Source organism: Pygocentrus nattereri, chromosome 23 (genome assembly GCF_015220715.1).
Source record: "Pygocentrus nattereri isolate fPygNat1 chromosome 23, fPygNat1.pri, whole genome shotgun sequence".
Taxonomy (NCBI): domain Eukaryota; kingdom Metazoa; phylum Chordata; class Actinopteri; order Characiformes; family Serrasalmidae; genus Pygocentrus; species Pygocentrus nattereri.
This window is the reverse complement of record NC_051233.1, coordinates 25107482-25127792: the sequence shown is the minus strand read 5'-3', so window position 1 is coordinate 25127792 and position 20311 is coordinate 25107482. Positions and strand designations below refer to the sequence as shown.

The 20311-nt window shown below is 40.3% G+C and overlaps 2 protein-coding genes across 4 annotated transcripts in view; both read left to right on the top strand.

Annotated features, from left to right (window-relative positions):
• The window catches only part of rasa4 (RAS p21 protein activator 4), a 38215-nt gene extending 28140 nt beyond the window's left edge, over positions 1–10075 (top strand). Inside the window, exons 9-21 of the mRNA XM_017699548.2 lie at positions 306–423; positions 913–1066; positions 1173–1237; positions 1409–1521; positions 2664–2856; positions 3202–3339; positions 3767–3911; positions 4210–4382; positions 4514–4651; positions 5005–5140; positions 5659–5779; positions 6178–6236; positions 6670–10075. Of these exons, the coding sequence (XP_017555037.1) occupies positions 306–423; positions 913–1066; positions 1173–1237; positions 1409–1521; positions 2664–2856; positions 3202–3339; positions 3767–3911; positions 4210–4382; positions 4514–4651; positions 5005–5140; positions 5659–5779; positions 6178–6236; positions 6670–6797 (1681 nt within the window). The 3' untranslated portion in view covers positions 6798–10075. The remainder of the gene's footprint in view (positions 1–305; positions 424–912; positions 1067–1172; positions 1238–1408; positions 1522–2663; positions 2857–3201; positions 3340–3766; positions 3912–4209; positions 4383–4513; positions 4652–5004; positions 5141–5658; positions 5780–6177; positions 6237–6669) is intronic.
• Positions 10076–13561: 3486 nt separating this feature from the next.
• The window catches only part of clip2 (CAP-GLY domain containing linker protein 2), a 52892-nt gene continuing 46142 nt past the window's right edge, over positions 13562–20311 (top strand). For all 3 annotated transcript variants that reach the window (XM_017699536.2, XM_017699530.2, XM_017699524.2), the window contains exons 1-2: positions 13562–13741; positions 15866–16062. In XM_017699536.2, the coding sequence (XP_017555025.1) occupies positions 15948–16062 (115 nt within the window). In that variant the 5' untranslated portion in view covers positions 13562–13741; positions 15866–15947. The remainder of the gene's footprint in view (positions 13742–15865; positions 16063–20311) is intronic.

The following is a 20311-nucleotide window of genomic DNA, read 5'->3' as shown; positions in this document are numbered from 1 at the left end:
TTTTCTTTATTATTGTTTGTCCTGCTGGCCATATTTCCTGGAATACTTTAAGTGGAGTGAGTCAGTGCTTGCTTTTTTTGGAAAATCTCTTTGTGTTGCATTCTCTCTAGGCTTAAAACGGTTTAAAAATGTTGATATCACACAGGAGGTGATTTTTGACTGATGTAACAAAACTCATGACTAGTTTTCAGTTGTCAGCGTGTAGGGTTGAGTACCTCTAGGCTATGTGATGATTACACTGGCGTCACTCAACCTGGTGTCTCTCTCTCTCTCTCTCTCTCTCTCTCTCCCTCTCTCTCTTTAAGAGGCACTCTGGGCTCCTTGAGGCTGCAGCTGCGGCTCCGTGACGAGACGGTGCTGCCGTCCAGCCATTACCAGCCACTGACTGAGCTACTGAGCCAGTCTGTTGGGACTCACCTTAATGTGAGTCTGAGTCACTAACATATTCCGCCTCTTACAAGAAAATACACAATAACCCTAATTCTAATTTTAGATATGTGTTGTAACTCTAATTTTAGAAATGATGTTTTTTAATTTCCTCAGTCATGGCATAATGTCATAGCTGTCTTTTAATAGAAAACAGTATAACTGCCTATTCTTAGGTCAGAGCTTGTCTTGGTTTTAGTTGGTATTTTATTTAGTACATGTCATAATGTGATGATCATTATTATGGTTTGAACAAAACAGCCTGAAGACTTCAGGTCTTATTTATTCTCCGTGTTATTTATTCTCTCTTATTTATTGTTTTTAGTTCAATCAAGTTCTTTAATTTTAGGTTTAAAAACAGTTCAGCTTCATTTAATTTCCATACAGCGGGTTTTCTTTTTGGAAAAAAGCTTGTCTGACCGTCTGGTATTTCTCACGGAACATTTCCTGGTGAACATTGACATATGATAGCTGTGTGCATCATAGGGCAACTGGCCTGATCTGATCATGCTAATCGATGAGACGACGACCTCTGAAAACAGACAGGAAGTAGCCAATAACCTGGTGAAGCTCTTTCTGGGACAAGGGCTAATCAAGGAGTTCCTGGATGTGCTGTTCAAATTGGAACTGGAGAAAACAAGTAAGCACACAAAGAAGCCTTGTTTAACAACATGCAGCTTCCTTTTACTGATTTACTTGCACTGGGCCGATTAGTCATCTCCTGTTTGTTTTTGTTTGTTCCTCAGCCGAACCCAACACTTTATTTAGAAGCAACTCTTTAGCTTCCAAATCCATGGAGTCATTTCTAAAGGTAACTCTGCACTACAGATGGCTTAGGTGTTACAAAGTAATACCATGGCTCTTATGTATTTTCACACAATCCAAGCTCATTCATTATTTGTGATCTTACGAAGCTTGTAGCTGGTGAAGTTCTTTCCAAATGTTATTCACTAACACCCTCCATGTTCTTCTGTGCTGTTAGGTGGCCGGAATGCAGTATTTGCACAGGCTTCTGGGTCCCACAATCAATCGTATTTTTGAGGAGAAAAAGTATGTGGAACTGGATCCCAATAAGGTGGAGCTGAAAGATGCAGGGTAAGAAAAAGAATGGAATATTAAAGAACTCATTGGATGAGCTACACATAAGATTGAGCAGTGGGGCTGTGTTGGAGAATCTGCCAAACACTCCTGTTTCTCCCAGCGTCAAAAAAGTAATGCATTACGTTTTCTTGATGTAAATATGTACATAATCTCCACATTAATAAAATAAATTACATCAATACCACTTTGGCAGTGGCTGTGTTGACATTTTATTCTTGTAGAAATTATGTACATATTGGAGTTAAATAAATGTAGTGCATCATAGAATCTCCTCACCCTGTGATCTCCCTCTGTGGGAAAGACTTCTTCTGCCGGACCAGTCTTTCTTCCCGTGGTTAGTTTGGTTTATTTTTATTTTGACCCTCCTTCTTCCTTTTGAGTAAACAGGATACAATCAGGATAGAAAGAGGGAAAATAAGGCTGCAAGAGGAAGGCCTAGCCACAGATATTCATGTGGGGCCAGATGCAATCTCGTAGAGAGAATGCAAACAAGACAAAATAGCAAAATATGACGCATTAAAAACCGTTATGTAATGGAATATAAAGTAAATGTTTAATTTTACTGCATGTAATGTGTTCCCTGTACATACATCACACATCTGCATGCTTGTTTGGAGATTGTGGGAAGTTTTTCATCCATACTTACTATGATTCATTCATGGGCTAACGACAAGCATGTTGTCTGTCAGACAGTGTTGACCATTGAACCCTACTTTAAGTTCCACCTTTATGAGGCATTGGACTGGTTCAAAAATTTTACACTCAGAGTGTTCCCACCTAAATTTATCAGTTTCCACAGGAGTGTAGTATCACACTGGCCAGAATTAGAAAATATCGCAAGATCAGAGCCTACACCTGGGCTCACTTCAGATGTGGTGGAGCTACGCATGGGCTCTGTGATGTGCTTGATTAAATTCATATGCATGGCTGTTTGGCATGAGAGACCAGTGAATCTGCCCAGCAGTTACAATTTAGACAAAAATACCTTCATAACAAATGGTGAACAAACGTTAAATCTTTCTAATATTTTGAAACTGAATTATGAGGAAATTATTATTGTTACATATTAACAAAAACCTCTTTTTTTTACAAGAAATTCCTACCTGTAGCTTCATTAAAGATATTTGTGGCTGTAGGTGCACGGGGCTGCATCGACTGCACACAGAAGCTGATGTGATTCAGCAGAGCTCCAGCCTCCTCCAGTCGTATCTTTCTGAGCTCCTGGCTGCTATCCTGCAGTCAGCCTCTTACTGCCCCCTGCTGCTTTGTCAGGCCTTACAGCAACTCTACTATCGAGTGCAAGCATGCTTCCCAGACCCAGAGTACAGGGTACGTACCATTCGGGAACCTGATGACAGCTATGCTCTTTTTTTATTATGCTCGTTTTAATTTTATGCATAAGTATCATAAATGATATTATGGTGATCTTTTGCAAAAATAGTTTACTTAATATCTGTAATTATTATGACTGTAACAGTTTGTCTATTGTATTGTAATATTAATTTGTACTTGACCATAACATTTCATAATTTAAGAGAAAAATAGTGTAAGATTTCGGCCATTTTTGTTCAACTTTTATTAAGTGTTTCCGTTTTTTGTCAGCTTGAACCACTAATGACATTCCTGGCTCTTTTAGACAGTCACAGCTCTTTCTCTTGTCTTACTTCCTTACAGAAAGTGAAGTTCATTGCTGTTACCAGTTTCCTGTGTCTCCGCTTTATCTCTCCTGCCATCATGTCTCCCAAGCTCTTCCACCTGCGGGAGAAACATGCAGACGCCCGGACCAGTCGAACTCTGCTGCTGCTGGCTAAGGCATGCTCCGTGCCATACTACAGTCCACTATGCTGTAATACGCTCTACTATGTGGGCTACTGTAAATAGACTGGATTCCTCTTTACCAAATGGAAAAGTGGATCCAATACCCTGGTGCACATTCTCCAGATGAGATTAGATGACCTGGGACTACTGTCTGACACTGCACACAACATACAGTTGCTTCATTATGCACAGCACGTGTTACGTTGGATCGGCACGTTCAGCATTAGCATCAACATCCACTTCAGATTAATACTAATCCCAGAGGTTAATGGTGGATAAGATCACATTTCATACACTCCTATAAAATGACCTATATTAGTCACATTACACACATCATATCTGCAAGCAGCTAAAATCCTCATAAGAACCCAGTGCATTTGCTGTGCATCCTTTAAAGGTCTTTTACTATGTTTGTTCTTAGGCTGTACAGACCATTGGCAATCTGGACACTCTGGTCTGCTGCTCTAAGGAGCCATGGATGATACCTCTGCAGCCCGCCATCCAACAAGGCATCTCCCAGCTCAAAGACTTCATCACTCGGCTGGTCAGCTGCCATGACTCAGAAGGTGAGCTGTACTAAATGAGTAATTACACAGAAAAAATTGAATCGGAGTCGCTGCTGAACTGGAGGCTCGTTCCAACATGTCACATTTGATCGAGCTGCATATGTGTCACCTCTCAACCATAGTGCACTTTCTGGTGCTGGCTCATATATTCACAGTTTTAAAGTTTATTCCTATAAACATACACGCACACCCGCTAACACAGACAACACACACTGTATTATACACTGTGCACAGTACTAAATACAATATACTCTAAAGAGTCAATATATATCATAGTATATTCATGTTTATCCTCTAGATCTTTGTCTTCAAACTCGCATGAGTCTCCAGTGTGGCACCATGGAGAAAGAAGGCTTCCTCTTCCTCCATAAGACCAAAGACAAGTGCATTCCCATGACCTCTCCCTTTAAGAAGTACTATGTAACTCTCAGCAAAGACACTCTGTCTTATTCACGAACGCAGCATTCTAAGGTATGTGCTACCACCCTCTACCCTTTAGAAGTCTTTCTAATGACAAACTTTCATCCGTCTTCTTCAAGCCCTGTAATAATGACAGATGAATGTATCTTCCCTAATGATGTCCATGTGTTTGTGTAATACAGAAAACCTCGTTCATCTCCCTGCCAAAGATCCGGGCGGTAGAGAAGGTGGAAGAGAAGTGCTTTGGAAGCCCTAATGTCATGCAGATCATCTCCAGCGAGGATTCTGGCCAGCAGGAGACGCTCTACCTGGACTGTAAGGTACATGCTGAATGGTACCGAGAGCAAGAAACTCAGCCAGGCCATGTTTTCATTCCATTCTCCCAAACGAAACCTTGTATTCTGTCTATATAGGTTCCTGACCTGATAGATCAAAAGGGTCAAAAAGGTCAAAGGACTTGATGACTAGATCAGCTTAAATAAGCATAGATCATTTTAAACAATATAAAGGGCTGTGCTATGATGTGAATTTACTGAACATGTTATGAGATTTGCAGGCATTGACATATGTATTTGTCTTTTTGAGGGAAACAGCAAAGATTATTAAACAGTTGAGGGTCAAATATTTCTCTTTTTCTCTTTTCTTTACTCTCTTGTCTTTTCTTTTGCTTTAGAGTGTAAACGAACTGAATCAGTGGCTGTCAGCCTTACGGAAAGCATGCAGTCACAACACCAACACAATGAGCAGCTATCACCCAGGCATCTACAAAGCTGACAGATGGAGCTGCTGCCACCAAAAGGAGAAAACAGGTACTGCAGCAATGTCAAAGCATGCCAGTCTGTGATTCTGGCCTCCATTTCCCAGTATTGTCAAACTGAGATTTAAGCCCCTCCCATTTATAAGCAATTTACATGCAGAATCTACAAATTATAGACCTTATTGGATGATCTAGAGGTGATGTCATCTTTCTAATAAGTTTTACTCAGCCATTTATTTTTATGTAGTCGCTGTGTCACCATCAAACTTGGTGACATTACCATTGAAAATTGGTGACAGCTGGGAATTCTGTTTTTGTTTTCATCAGATTTACAATAGTTATTGTTTTTATAACATTTTGATAACTTGATCTCGGTACAGCTGAAGAGAGCTCATGTGAAAGCTAATGTATTCAGGACACAGATTATTCAGCTGAAGTTTTTAGCTTTAATAGCTGTAGCACAGCGGTCTTAGTCAAGTAACCATATTATTATTATAAGTATTAAAAGTATTATAAGTATATTATAAGTATTAAGAATTTAATATTGCTCTATGTTCCTTTCCTGTGCAGATCCAGGCTGTGATAAGACCAGACATGGTGTCACCCTGCAAGAATGGTATGACCCGCTGGATCCAGACCTGGAAGCTCAACTCATTTACCGACACCTCAGCAGCGTCCAGCATGCAATGAGGTAGTGACTGTTCTATACTTTACCTAGCATTGCTTTAATGTCATGGTTCATTTGTAAGAAATTCTCATACTGCAGTCAGCAGCAGTATCAAATTAGTACTATACTGCTGTATATAAACCCTTTAAAGGGACCGTATGTGGTTCCTCCGTTCACTTACTCTGTCTACATAGCTTACCAATTTCATAGTTTCATAGTTTGATCAGTTTCATAGTAGTTACTGAATAATATGTCGTAAGATTAATAACCAAATAATATACGCTTAGAGTTCAAGGAGTTGCAGTATGCTCTGTACAAGCTGAAGCTAAAATACAATAATATGTTCTCCAGGATCCTCATTTATGTCATCAACAAGCTTATATTTAGCTGGTTAACAGGTTGTGATTTCTCATGACTTCCAGGGATAAATATTATGAACTGATTAAGCAAGAACACGCCGATGAAGCAGACTCAGACAAAGGTAATGAGAAAAACACCGTACTTTTCCATTTTTAAGTTTACAGTAAAATCAGGAATCTGAACTGACATGCATTACAGCCTTATGCCAAAGTTTGAGTTTGAGAAAATAAGCACTATCCTCTACAGATAGGTTGTGTAAGTAATAAGTAGTATCCTCTACAAATAACAGTTCTGCACAATTTAATACACAATTACTGAAGTTATAGTACATTTTTATTAGTTTTTTGCTATATCTTATTTGAATTGAAATTGTGCACTAAAATGTGCCGAAATGGACTTTGTACTCTGTAGAGGATGCATGAGTTTATATAGACTTAGAAAATCAACGAAACGTAATTTGTCCAGGTGTGTTCCAAACTTTTGCATATGACAGGACCTGTATCCCCATTACATCTGAGCGCGGCTCCTGATTTGTTCCTTTTCTATGCTTCCAGATCACAAGATGGTGGATGGGGTAACAAGACTCTTCACGATTCTCCAGGACCTGCATGAAGCCCATGCAGCAGTGGAGGAGAAGGAACGCTTGAAGAATAAGAACGTTTTCTTGGAGTTGCAAACGTAAACAAAGGAGCACCAAAAGTCTTCGGGGCAAAAGGCGTCCATAACATTCGGTCACACACTGACTTCATTCACAGGGTTTATAGCGTAGACCTGCTGTTGAGCTGTAGGACAAGGCAAGGCTGAGTTTTGAAAGGTTTGAGGCTCCAGCAGGTTTTCTCACTATAGTTAAATGTGCTTATTTGAGGTGATTGTTTTAGAGTTTTCTTATTTTGAGGGCTATCACCAAAAGCTCTTCATCAAGGGCAGACCTAATGTATATCTCTTTACTCATTTCCATCAGTGTATATGTAATGACCATATCAGCTAACATGAAGACCATCAGTGAAATGGGTGAGGAGGGTTGCTGGTTAAGAATCGTGTATTTTTACAGGAATGATTTGCTGATTATTCTTGTTTATGGGCACTTTATCATGCTTCAATTTGAATGCCTTTAGTTCCATTTTCATTTGTGACTGGTCGTGCCATAAATCATAAGGTTATTTAATCACACATGCATATAAGCTTTTACTTTGTGAAGAAGCATTGAGTGCTCTTGGTTACAAGTTTCTAGATGTTTACAGTGCAAATGATCATTTTTAAACATTATTTTTAGTAGAGGAGGATGCATGTTTACTCTCTCTGCCATGTTTTTGCTGTTTTACACTAATTATTCACCTTTAGTTTACACTATGTATTGATATCCCATATGATTCCTATAAGAGTATGACTATACTGGACACTGGCTGCATTTTATGGTATGATGTGTGTCACTCACAGTACAGTACAATACAATGATTCACATGAGAAATACAGTGGCCCCAGAAAGTATTCGGACAATGGTGCCATTTATTAAGTTCGTTGTGTTAAATGTCAAACCAAGTGGTATTTATTTTAAACAGACTATTCCAAGACTATAATTTTCTTTTTGGCAAAGTATTCCTTAAAAAGGCAGCTGGTGGGTTTCAAGTCATGGTTTGGGGAGTTTGGGTTGTATCCAGGCTTTCTACACGCAGAGTTTAGCATCAGTTTAATGTTAGGCTAAAGGTATTTTTCTTTGAAACAAATATCATTTTGCTCAACATTTTAGGAAGAACAATAGTTAAAGGGTTAAAATACTTTCTGGGGATGCCGTATTATTTCTTTAGTTTTTTAAAAAATCAGTTTTATAAGAGTGAGTACCTTATGTAAGTGCATTTTAATTTTGCCCCATGAAGGTACAGTATGTGAAGAGCATTATGTTAGCTAAAGGAAAAAAAGTTACAGTCATATCCAAAACTTGGGGCACCCGTGGCCAAATGACACGTTTTGCTGATTTTCTAAGTGAAAACAATTTAAAACATCCTCTACAAAGAGCACCATTCTCCACATTTTAGTTGCTGAATTTAGTAAAGGAAAACTGGACAAAAGGTATGGGACATTATATACTGTATGTTTTTTTTTTGCATATGAAAAGTTCCATGTTTCAAGGTTAACTTATTTTCGGAAGCTTTTTTAAAAAAATGTCTTATTATTAGAAAAGCAACAAAACATGTCATTCGACTGGGTGTTCGTACTTTTGCATATGTACAAGAAAAGCTCATAAATGCATAATGGTAATATAATATTATTTGTTTTATGTGTAACTGTATTTTAATGTTCACCATAAAGGTAAATTAAATGAAAAGCATCATAGTAGCCAAAGAAAAGAAACATTGCAAACCTTCCCGAAAAGAGCACATATTAATGCAGTCTTACGCGCTGAATTAACTATTTTGTGGCTGTTCAAAGAAAAACACGCATTTCCATCTTTTTAGATTTTTACAGTTCTATATTTAAATACAGTAGTGCTGTATTCACAGCTGTTCTTTATATCGTGTGAACACAGCTGTCGTTTATATTGTTTGAAAATGTAACGGACCAATAGAAATGCTCCAAAATCACTTTGAATGTAATCTCTTTACATTAACTTACCTTTAAAGTTAAGAATGTTACAGCCTTCTCCTGTGAAGTTACTATTTTGGAGATTTTTTAAAAATATGTATATAAGTGCATCATTTTACAAGAACACGTACATAACTTATGGTCATTTTATTTTAATCTTCACCACAAAAGTAAATGACATGAGGAGCAAACAGAAAATGAATGGTTATGAGAAACGAATATACCTTTTTAATGAAAAGAAATGAGTTCTGAAAGGAGAAAGACAGATAACTGATTGTCATGTTACTGATAAATGAAAGGAAGAGCATGATGCTGACCAAATGAAAAAAAAGATTTTCTCTTTTTTTAAAAAGCTACGTATGAATACATAATATGAATGAAAGTGACCCTTTGCGTCCAGGCCCAGCCCCAGTCCCTCTGGACTTTGCAGCACATAAGTAGCTCTGCTTTATTGACAGCATTGCCACTGACGTCCCACTCGGGACCCCCTCCCCCACCTGCACTCAGTATTGATACATGTATTAATTATTAAAAGCTCTAACCATGTTAGGCACGTTTAAAAAGTCTGCTCCTACTGTTGACATGCTTTGTCCTGCCAGGTGTCAGTTTTGTATGTGGTATTACGTCCCTGCCTGGTATGTATTTTAAACATAGGTGTGCTGTGTGTTTCGGACTGTCCTCTGTATTTTGTTTTTGTCCTAACATGAATGTAAGAAGGGGACTGGTCTTCTTTGGACTGTAGGAATCGGTCCATTTTGTCCACTAGATGGCTCTGCAGTGTTGAAATTCTTCTGCCACATTCTGGACCCAATTTCTATAAAAGCTCTGATGGTAGCGCAATGGCCTTAGTCACGATGGCCATGTTTTAGCATGACGGTCCATTGCTACAGTACTTTTGAGATGTTTGTGTCGTGGAATGATGTTTTGTGGGGGTAACTTGGCCCAGAATGGAAGCTCAACTGTGTCTTCTGTAGGTTGAAAATGTGTGGCTATATGTGTATCATTACTTGTTAATGTTTTTATGTGATTTTGGAGGAGCTGGACGCTCTCTAAATTCTTAATCGAGTAGCCTTATTGGATTATAATAATGATTTCCTAGTCCTTTTGGCTCGGGGCAAAGAGGACCAGGAATGCTGTAGACGTTTTGGACCATGATTGTCTGAAGTTGATCATATTTTTCATTCATCTGAATGTTTTGCTTGTTTTCATGCTTTTTGTTTTTTTTTTTTTTTAATTCAAGTTTTAAATTTGAGGTTGTAACTTAAGTTGCATAGATTCAATATATGTCAGTTCTCAGAGGCTACAGCTGAAAGTGCGTAGTAGTTTTGTTATATATGACAGTTTAAATTAGTTGGGCATTAAAAGCACGCTTGAACCTCTCTCTCTCTCCTTGTCTTGATATTTTGCAGTATGTCAAGTTCAAGAAATCTACGTTTGACTTCTTTACTGTAATTTAAACAGACGGTGTTACAATATGCATATTAGAAGGGGAATTACATTAAGACGTATACAGAAGTCGTTCAGGACCAGCTCTTTACAGTGGTGGTGATAGGAACCGGGGGGTTGTGATGACTACATCTCAAATATAGCCATTTTATTTACTATCCAAAACCACCAGTGAACCTACATGTCTTTGGTGTTTTGTATATGTAATGGTGATGATGGTAAAATGGTGGTAAATCTGAAAAAAATCTAAATCTATCTTTGTGTGGGATATTTGGCCTTATAACAGCCTACATGTACATCTCTTCCATGTTTTAGGGCAAATCCTTTGTAAAAAAAACAACAACACAACATTGTAAACATTGTCTCAGACATCAGGTACCATATCCATCACCACTGCGTGTATTAGCTTTCTGAGAGGGAGCTTTTAGGGGCATTAAACTACTCATACCTCTGGTTCCTGTCTCCACTACTCTCTCCTCTACTTTGAACAATTTCGACTTGTTAAATTCCCCCAGAATAGAGCATTTCACATCAAATCGCGCTGAATTCCTTTACACCATAACACGTTCTTCAGGCATTTTAATACCCCTTTAGTGTTATTTCTTTCTTTATATGGGGGTTGTAAGATGTGGTGAATTGAAAACCATTCGATTTCATGCTATACACATATTACTGATATCAGACATGAGAAAAATTGGAATCTTCCCTGCACCCGAGTCTTAGCTGATGACCTTTGACCAGAAAAACGAGCAGAATGAATGTTGCCATTTCTTTCTTGGTTATGCATTATGAATGAATTGTGGTATAAGCTAAGCGATACTTTATTAATCCCACCTCTGCATTCAACCCATCCATGAAGTGAAACACCACATACACACTAGGAGGCAGTGAGCACATTTGCCCGGAGCGGTGGGAAGCCCTATCCACAGCGCCCGGGGAACAATTGGGGGTTAGGTGTCTTGCTCAAGGACACCTCAGTCATCAGCCCTGGGGATTGAACTGGCAACCTTTCTGTCACAAGGCCAGTTCCCTAACCTCCAGCCCACGACTGCCCCAACCGCCACAATTCATGTTACTGAAATTTGTGTGTTGTTACATCCCTAAGCGACTGGTCACCAGTAAAATGAAAACAGACTGGAAAATGAAAAATGCTCGTCGTTCAGCTATAGCGGTGGCGCAATAAAACTTTGGCTGACTATAAAATGAGCATTTCATGCAGTCTTTTCTTTCCTCAAAGAAGCTGTTCAAGTGAAGGATTGTGTTTACGGGCTGAAGAAGGAATGCGTTTCCTGTTTACGCCTCCATTCTCCTGTGAAACTCAAGCAGCCCATATTTTCCACTCATCTCATCCCCCTCTTTCCCACACACTCTTTCTCACTCTCTCTGAGGAAGACGAGTCAACTCGCTCTACACGCACCAGCGCCAACGAAAGGTGTAAAGCGCATGCTTGCAGGCTAACTGTACTAGGCCTCTGGAACATCTTACTGAGTCGCCGCTTGGTATCTGGATTTAAAGTGCCTGTATTCCTTATTTTTCTTATGATATTTGCTTGGATATATGCACCAAAAACAGTCATGATCAATTTTACATAAACATTTTTCAACATCTCTTTATTCCTTACAAATAAACAGGCTTGTTTTGTTTTTGTACCTTTAACACACCCAGCCTAATGTCTTGGGATGTCTTAAGTCATGCCTCATCTTCAAGACACACAAAATAATTACTTCTCTGTCTTAAGATGTTAACTTTCATGTCTCAAGACAAAGTCAGTGCCTTCACTCACACGTCTTAAGACATTCTTGAGATGTCTTGACTTAAGAAAAGGTCTCAAGACATCTTATAAATACTGTTAAGACATCTTAAGACACAGTGACAGCTGGGTATGAAGAATGATGCATGCAAATGAGCTCGGCTCTAATTGGCAGCCACCTATTGTGCTTTATTTAAAAAACAGTCCAGGCTGAAACAGTCCTTATAAATTCAGCCTTTTTGCAATTTAGTTTCCATACGTGGAAATGGATGGGGAATTAAACAGTGCATTTTAGGAAATTAACAAAATTCCCATAGAAGTGAGGAAATGCAGTTTTCCATTGTTTTGGGCCTTTAATATGTCTATTTTTAACTTAAACTCATGACCATAGAAACAAGGGAGCTGTGACCTTCATAGTCATGAACCAGAAATCTCCGTTCCCCCAGCAGCTCTATCCACATATTTCAGAACTCACCATAAGGTTGAAAAAAGAAAAGCCGTAGATTTTGAGGCCTCCTCATGTTAGTGCATGGCATGAAAACCTATCAGTTTCATCATGGCTCTTTTTCCAGGTTGTGTACTGGGGCAGACGGGCTCTTTCAACCTAATCTACTTTAAGTGATTCCTTAAAAGTCCCTCAACAAGCACAAGATTCCTATGGAGCCCCACTGGTGACATCCTGTATAAATAAAAACTAACGCGTGGCCACTACTTAGTAAGACGTGGGAATGAGATGATTAAGACGTGGCCACGACTTAGTAAAAGCGTGGGAACGAGATCCTAAGTAAGACTTAGTAAGCCACAATCTCGTTCCCACGCCTTACTAAGGCATGGCCACGACTTAATCATCTCGCTCCCACGCCTTACTAAGTCGTGGCCACGTATTAGGATCTCGTTCCCACGCGTTCATAAGGCGTGGCCACACATTATTTTTATTTATACAGGATGTCACCAGCGGGGCTCCAGATTCAGTGACAAATTGAGTGAATCAGAGGCCCCACGACACGATCTTACCACAATACCTGAGCCAGAAGGCGAGATAGTTACTTGATCCACAACACTATTGTGATTTTTTAATATTTGTGAAGTGCGAACTTTTGCCACATGGAATATTGTGATATAGTATTATTTATTACTTTTGACGGCAAATTATCCCTTTTTAAACGATGACCTCAACGTGAGTGGGCGGGGCTAAACTGATATATGTAAATATTCACCACAAAAACAAAGAATTCAAAACGAGCTGTTATTTTTCATACATGGAAACTTCAACAGTGTCCACACACACACACACAGCACACTCCCCACTGCTGTTAGAGGTTTCTCTCTTTTATTCTACAGGGTGAATAAAAACCATTCACAAAGACAGAACGCCGCTTTCTACACATTTCTCCAGTAAGAGTGACAGTAAACTGCTTATCCTCCTAAAAACGTGGCCTCGTCTGAAGACATTAGCCTGCAGCTCCTCTCGCCGGCTGAGAGGGAAAAAATCCCCACTGCAGTTTAGTTTTATTCATAACTTCGCTCAATATCAGTAGCAAAAACTGGGCCAGAGCCGCCGAAGGGACCGTTATTGTGAAAAAGGCGTTTCTATAGCGCTCCGGTGTATCGCTCCTTGCTGCGGTTAGCATCCTGCGCCCCACTCCCCCCCTTTCAGCTCCAGCTCAGCATCCATGTTTTTCGCATCCGAGAGTGTGTGCGAGTGAATGAGTGTGTGTGCAGGGAGTGGCAGCGGCTGAGAGGCTGAAACGGCATGCCGGTGGACCTCCTCGGAGCTCTTCTCAAACGAAAGCACGAAGTTTTCTCACTGGCGACTCGTTAAGGGTTTCAGAGAAGTCGGACTTTGTAAGGTAACAGCGGCGTTTTTCTTTTTTTTCAGTACCAGTCTTCATTTGCGGTGTCTGACAGGGCCAGAGTTGAACACGTAGCGCCGGAGCCAACAGCCAAAACAATAGAGCAAGCTTACGGTGCTAAAACGATCAGCCCCAGACGACTTCAGAGCCCCCCGAGAAACACGCCTCTCGAATCGAACGGTTTTATTTTGAAATTCGTCTTTCATTCAAACGCATTGGGCGGTTGGGTGTTTAAACGGTAAGGTTAGCTAACGGTAGTTGACAGCAAGCTCAATCTGGCGACCTCCTTTATAGCGAAAAAAGCCCTTTCTCCGAGCTCCCTCAGTTACCACTCTTAATATCTGCCTTTCTATCCAGAAAACACAGCCGGCATTAACATTTGACGACGCATAGCTTAAAACTGAGCCTTCCTATTGTTATAAGTTAACTTACCTTTATCCATTTAGCAGCTGTGTAGCTTATTGTTCGTTTTTTTACAGAAAAAAACGTCGCATATTGAGAAATACTGCACAGCTTGGACCCTAAACATGAGTATACGAGGCTTCGTTCAGACTGCTTTCTGTTGCTGGCCTTCTCAGGCCATTCAGATAAACCACATAGACTTAACACACTCGGATTATGCTAATGGTTGTATTTTTCAGTCTTTTTTTCCAGGTTCTTTTTTCCAGGTTCTGTCAAACTGACGTTAGTCCTGAATTATGGGTTACACACATGTCCTGTGTTACTGTGGTTTAAAGCTGGTGTAATTAGTGGAGCCACTGAGGTCAACAGCATGATGCTAACTTAACAAATAAACAGTGTGGGCCAGAAACTTCAGCCCATGCACAGTGAACCGAGATTGTTCATCAGTGGTCTACTTATTACGCCCCCTCGCTTTTCTTGGGTCATCTTGAAGGTATACAGTGTAGTTTTAGAGCTGCAGACTTGGGCCTGTTGTGAAGTGAGATGTTAAAAATATGATCGGCAGGCGGGTCTTAATGTGGCCCTCAAATGAATGTGGCCCCTTAGACCCTTCATTTTACATTTACATTTTACATTTAGGGCATTTGGCAGACGCTCTTATCCAGAGCGACTTACAGTGTGATCCTTTTATACAGGTAGGCGAAAGTGGTGTTAGGAGTCTTGCCCAAGGACTCCTATTGGTATAGTGTAGGGTGGTTACCCAGGTGGGGATCGAACCCCAGTCTACAGCATGGAAGGCAGAGGTGTTACCCACTACCCACTACACTAACCAACCAATCCTTCAACGTCAAGAGATAGTAGCTAGTAGCCCTAAAACATTAAATGGGACACTTTTGCTTTTGCCTGCGATATTGGAATCACCTCAGAATCTGCTGATTAAAAAAAACAAGCATATTTGATGACGTGTATTTCGTGCTGTATATAAGCACAGCATTTAGGTGATACCGACCTGCTGCGCTAAAATAATCTCATTTTACCGCCTCTACAAGTGAATGCGATTTTATCCTAATGCTGGGGAATCTTGTCCCAATTTCTGTATTTTTTAAACGGATTGGGCATCGACACCAGCGGATGTGTACGTGAAAGATATCGGATATAGGCATTGGCCCAGAATTCCCATATCGATGCATCTGTGGTCTGTATTACTAATACATTACAGGCCTAGAATGTTGCTCTGAGCTGTAGGTGCAACAGAGGAGTCATCTTCAAGAATAATGCATTGTTTTAATGAAGGAATGAATTGTTAAACTGGACCAGGTCCGAGCCAGGTTTTGATTTGTTAATTGTACGACTATTTCTGCTCATTTGTTGTTGTATTAATGATCTAGACATCTGTGTAACCCCTCAAACCCTTGAACCCTGGTAATTACTAATATATTAATTTTGTGAAACTGAAGTGTGGGCCTACATATGGGTCCCTAGGGTTTAAAGGGTTTGCCATTTATGTCTGAGGAGTAAGACTTTATGATTCTGAGGCTGATAACGCTAAAGGCTGATATTATTAATGATTGCATTAATAATATTTGAGAGCAGCTGATGCCGGTTATTGCGGATTGAACCTTCATTGTGTTGTTACACATTTCGGGTCAGATTAAGTCGTGCAGCTCAAAGATTCATTAAGCCTTAGGCCAGATCTCATGCATCCACCGCTCTCCTCAGTCCCACAGGTGAAATGGAGTGGGAGAACCACTCTCTTGACCTCTAGTGCCTCGTGGAATATCCCCCCTTTCCAACGGACATCATGAACATGCTAAAGTCGAGTGGCCTGAAGATCCCTGGCAGGGCTCCAAAACACTCCAGCCCAGTGGGACGAACCGCCGCTGGGCCGTCTTCCTGCCCCACGGCCCCGAAAGACAGTAAGTCAGCTTTCTATTCCATCCCTCGCTCTCCTCATAGATCTCCAGGAAGTAATGATATTGTTCCAGTACTATCAGCCATGATTCAGCCAATTCAGCAGTGGACGAGGCTGGAGCAGCACAGATCAGCATAGTCTAAGAGACAGCCAGGACGTGTTTGGTGTCTGACAGTTGTTTCTTTAGCTTTGCACTGGAGCTGTAAGGCTAATGGAGGTTTATAAGCCACAGATCAGCATCGTACAGACTGCTTAAATCATAGCACTCTTGACTCAAGCCACATTGACTTGTCTCAGATAGGCTTCTAGCATTGTAGGGAATACGTATTTCTATAAAAACGGACATAAGTCCAGACAGAATTCAGGCTTCAGGATGGCTGTTGCTACTGTTTTTAGCTGTGCAACTTAAGCTATGAATTATGTTTACCCGACTCTGCACTGTAGCGTTTCACATCCTGAGCAGAGCCTCTGACTCATAGCCTAGCCGTAAATTAACTTCATCCCACAAAAGCCCAAACTACAGCCCCCACACATTCCCTGTGAGCGTCAAAGTGCATGAGTGCCAAATTTTGGGGACACATAGTTTTTCAAAATGCTTTTAATCACTATCATTTTTGTTGTTGGTTTGCGGTAATTGTTAATATTAAAAATGAACCGAGTGTATCTATTTATAACGAGTGGAGTTGAAAAGAATAACAGCTCACAGATAAATCAGCAGTTATCAAACTGGGTGCCTGCAGGGAGACACAAAGGGTGCTGTGAAAATATCTCAGAAGTTGCATTTCTCTTTAGTAAGCTTGCATTTTTGATAGTTTATTGCACCCGCTTTGGCCACACCTGAAAAGGTGGTACTTATTTACAAATAGTACTTAGTAATACTCAGACCAGCCCGTCTGGCACCATCAACCATGCCACGTTGAAAGTCTCTTAAATCCCCTTTCTTCTCCATTCTGATGCTCGGCCTGCATTTCAGCAAGTTGTCTTGACCACCTCTACATGCCTAAATGCATTGAGTTGCGGCCATGTGATTGGCTGATTAGCTATTTGTATTAACAAACAATTGAGCCTAATAAAGTGGCTGGTGAGTATATATACATATATATAATTATGCTTACAGAACTTTTGCATTTAGCTCAAAAGTAACGGTGACAATCACATAATTTGGGAAATATCAACGGAAGGCAAGATGGTTCAATAACAGGTCTCAAATCAGGTAGTGGATATAGTCTTGACCGCAGGAAAGCAGAGGTGTGTTATGTAAGCCATGGTGAGCTAAGCTCGTCTGACGTTACCCCGCATCCAGTGAGCAGCAACTGCAAGGAACAGGCTTGTTTTTTGCATTAGTCCGTATGTCACCCGGAGGGGCGTCAGGGTTCAACTGGACTGTGGAATGCTTTGAGCGGGAAACAGCAGAAACACAGGAAGAGAAGTCTTGCTGAGTGAAAATCAAGCAGCATAGCTGGATCTCCAGCTGTTGAGGAGTGCTATTTTTTATTTGTCCAGTGTAAAGAAAGGCCATATTGTTGAGTCCTTGCAGGACTTTTTATGCCACATATTTGTCTTAATTGTCTTTGATAAGTGTGAAGAAGCTGCTTTTTTTACACTTATAGTAAAAATCTTGTGGTTTTGAGTGGCCTTTTGGCAGTTTCACTCCCACGGTGTCACGCTCCACCATTACCAGACTGCATCTGCAAAGAAAATGTGAAGTATTAATCCTAGTCCTCAGAGACAGTGGCCAGTGCATTCTCAAGAAAGGTGGGTTTTCATGTGTTTGTGCTGGATAACAGTGTTGAGTAACTTCTTTTTCTAATATCTAGCTGACATCAAGTGGCAAATCTTTGTTTTTTATCTGCTGTGGATTTAGGAAATGTATCACAGCTGTCACTGTCAATATTATTTAGTAACCAAGTGATCTTATAATATTTTTTTTATGATTAATCTAATAGTCAACATAGTGCGTAAACCTATTTAAAGTTTCAAACTGTACTGTTCACTCTGAACTCCATTCAGTCCATATATGGAAACTAAATAGCAAAAACAAGCCATTTTGAATTCATTGCATTTGTGTTGGGTATGATGACAAAAAAGATAACTCGTTTACATCCACCAGTTTATTTTTAATTCTCTTTCAGCATGTTTGCAATCATCAGATTTTTCCCCTTTTGGAAGGGGTTCAAAGCACATCCAGTGTTACAAATGGACTTCCGCACGTTGCCTGCAATTACTCATGTCCACCAGAGAGGTCTCCAAATCCCCCACACCTACGTAGTGTAGCTTTAAGGAAACTGAAGGATATGGATTCTGTAAAATATGCATTATCATATTGCATTCTATAATAATAAGTGTAAATGATTAACTGCATTGCAAAAGTCATTGCAAAAAATGAATACAGAACAAGGCTCAAGATCAGCATTTTGTCAAATGCTCCTCAATGACAATTGAGGTTGGTTAGTCAGAATATTTGAAACACAGATTTGTAAATGCAGCTGTGCACAGTCTCCTGGCTCTTTTGTACTGTGTCTTCAAAGCCTCTTGATATTGGATAGCAAAATTGACCTTTCGTATTTAGCTTTGTGCCAACGTACTGCCTTCTTCTTCTGCAGCGGCATGCTTTCTGTGGTTCAGCATCACAGACACAGAAGATGCAAGACATCAAGTCCTATCCACAGCCCTAGGTTTTCCTAGTGTTGTCAACAAAAACGCAACATGTAGCTGCTGAAATTTTTGTAAATTTGGTGTATTTTAGTTGTTCAGCAGCCAAACATGAACAGTGCAGGCTAAACTCTTTTAATGCTTTACTCTCATCCTATTTTATCATATTTTCTCATCATATCTCATCATATTTTAATAAACGGATATGAGCTGTGATTGTGGTGCGTCTAGCTGGATGAAAATGCGCAGCCTCTGTTCTTAATTTTGCTACAGTCACGCAAAATAAACAGATTTTCTTTGACGACAGAAAACAAAGGTAAACAAGCAAAGCGCTATTCCCAGAGGAGCCATTTCGTTTGAAACCAAAACGACTTGAGCACATGTCATGTCATATGTCCGAGGAGGACTGTAAGGCAGCTACAGTAGACCTTGGCTGCAGGAGTAATGTGTGATCTCGTGATAAAAACACATCTGGGGACGGTTTCTTCAAATTTGGCAAATGGCACTGCAAACAAGGCTACACCCACAGGCTTTCCCTCTAAAACTCCGCTCCAAATTCCTTCAGTCCGTGCACTTTTAATGAATGGAGATAATGACATAAACAAAATAACACCGCTAGCTAGTGAAACAGAATTGTGAGTTGACGTTTATCCTTCAGGGTTTCAGGTGTACCGTATGATTTAGTTCTGTCTGAGATGTATTAGTTGTACTAAACTGATTCCATGAAACCACTTCAGATACACGGTATGGCCAAAAGTATGTGGACACCTATACATTGCACCCAGATGAGCATGTTGGACGTCCCATTCCAAAACCATGGGGATGAATATGTAGTTGGTCCCCACTTTGCAGCTGTAACAGTCTCCGTTCTTCTGGGAAGGCTTTCCACAACATTTTGGAGTGTGTCTGAGCAAATTTGTGCCCATTTTTTTGAGAAATTTTGAGGTCAGACATTGATGTTGCAGAAGAAGGCCTGTCTTGCAGTTAATGTTCCAGTTTATCTCAAAGGTTTTCAGTGGGGTTGAGATCAGGGCTCACTGCCGCCTATTGGAGTAGGAGGAGGAAAGGGCCTTAACCATATTGTTGCCACAAAGTTAACATCACCTTTACTCCAGCTGTGTAATCACAACTTTGAATCACATACAGCTGCTGGTAACCCATCATCACCTTGTTTGATCTCTTCTTGGGCTTCTGAGTCTGTACTGATTACTGGAACTGTTTTTCTCTTGCAAAAAGTAATGTTTATTTTGTGTGTGGGGACGTTTGGCCCGTGCTAGCATACATGGCACTAACAACAGGCTTGTTGTATGTTGGACACTGTAGATAAGCGCACCATCGCCCCACCTTGTATATTCTTGTTACGAGATCACATCTGGCTGCACAAGACCACAGTTGATCAAGCTGCCCCTGGTCCATTCCAGTATATACATATTGCTTATGTGAGAAATTTGCCAGTTGGATATGAGAGCCTAAATGTACAAAACTAAGAACATTAGCTTGTTACGATTTGGTGAATATGAGAATTTACAGACCTCATTGTTAGCCCGTTAGTCCTGTGCTTGTATGGACAGCTGTCTTTTTCATAGTGTTGGAAGTCTTGC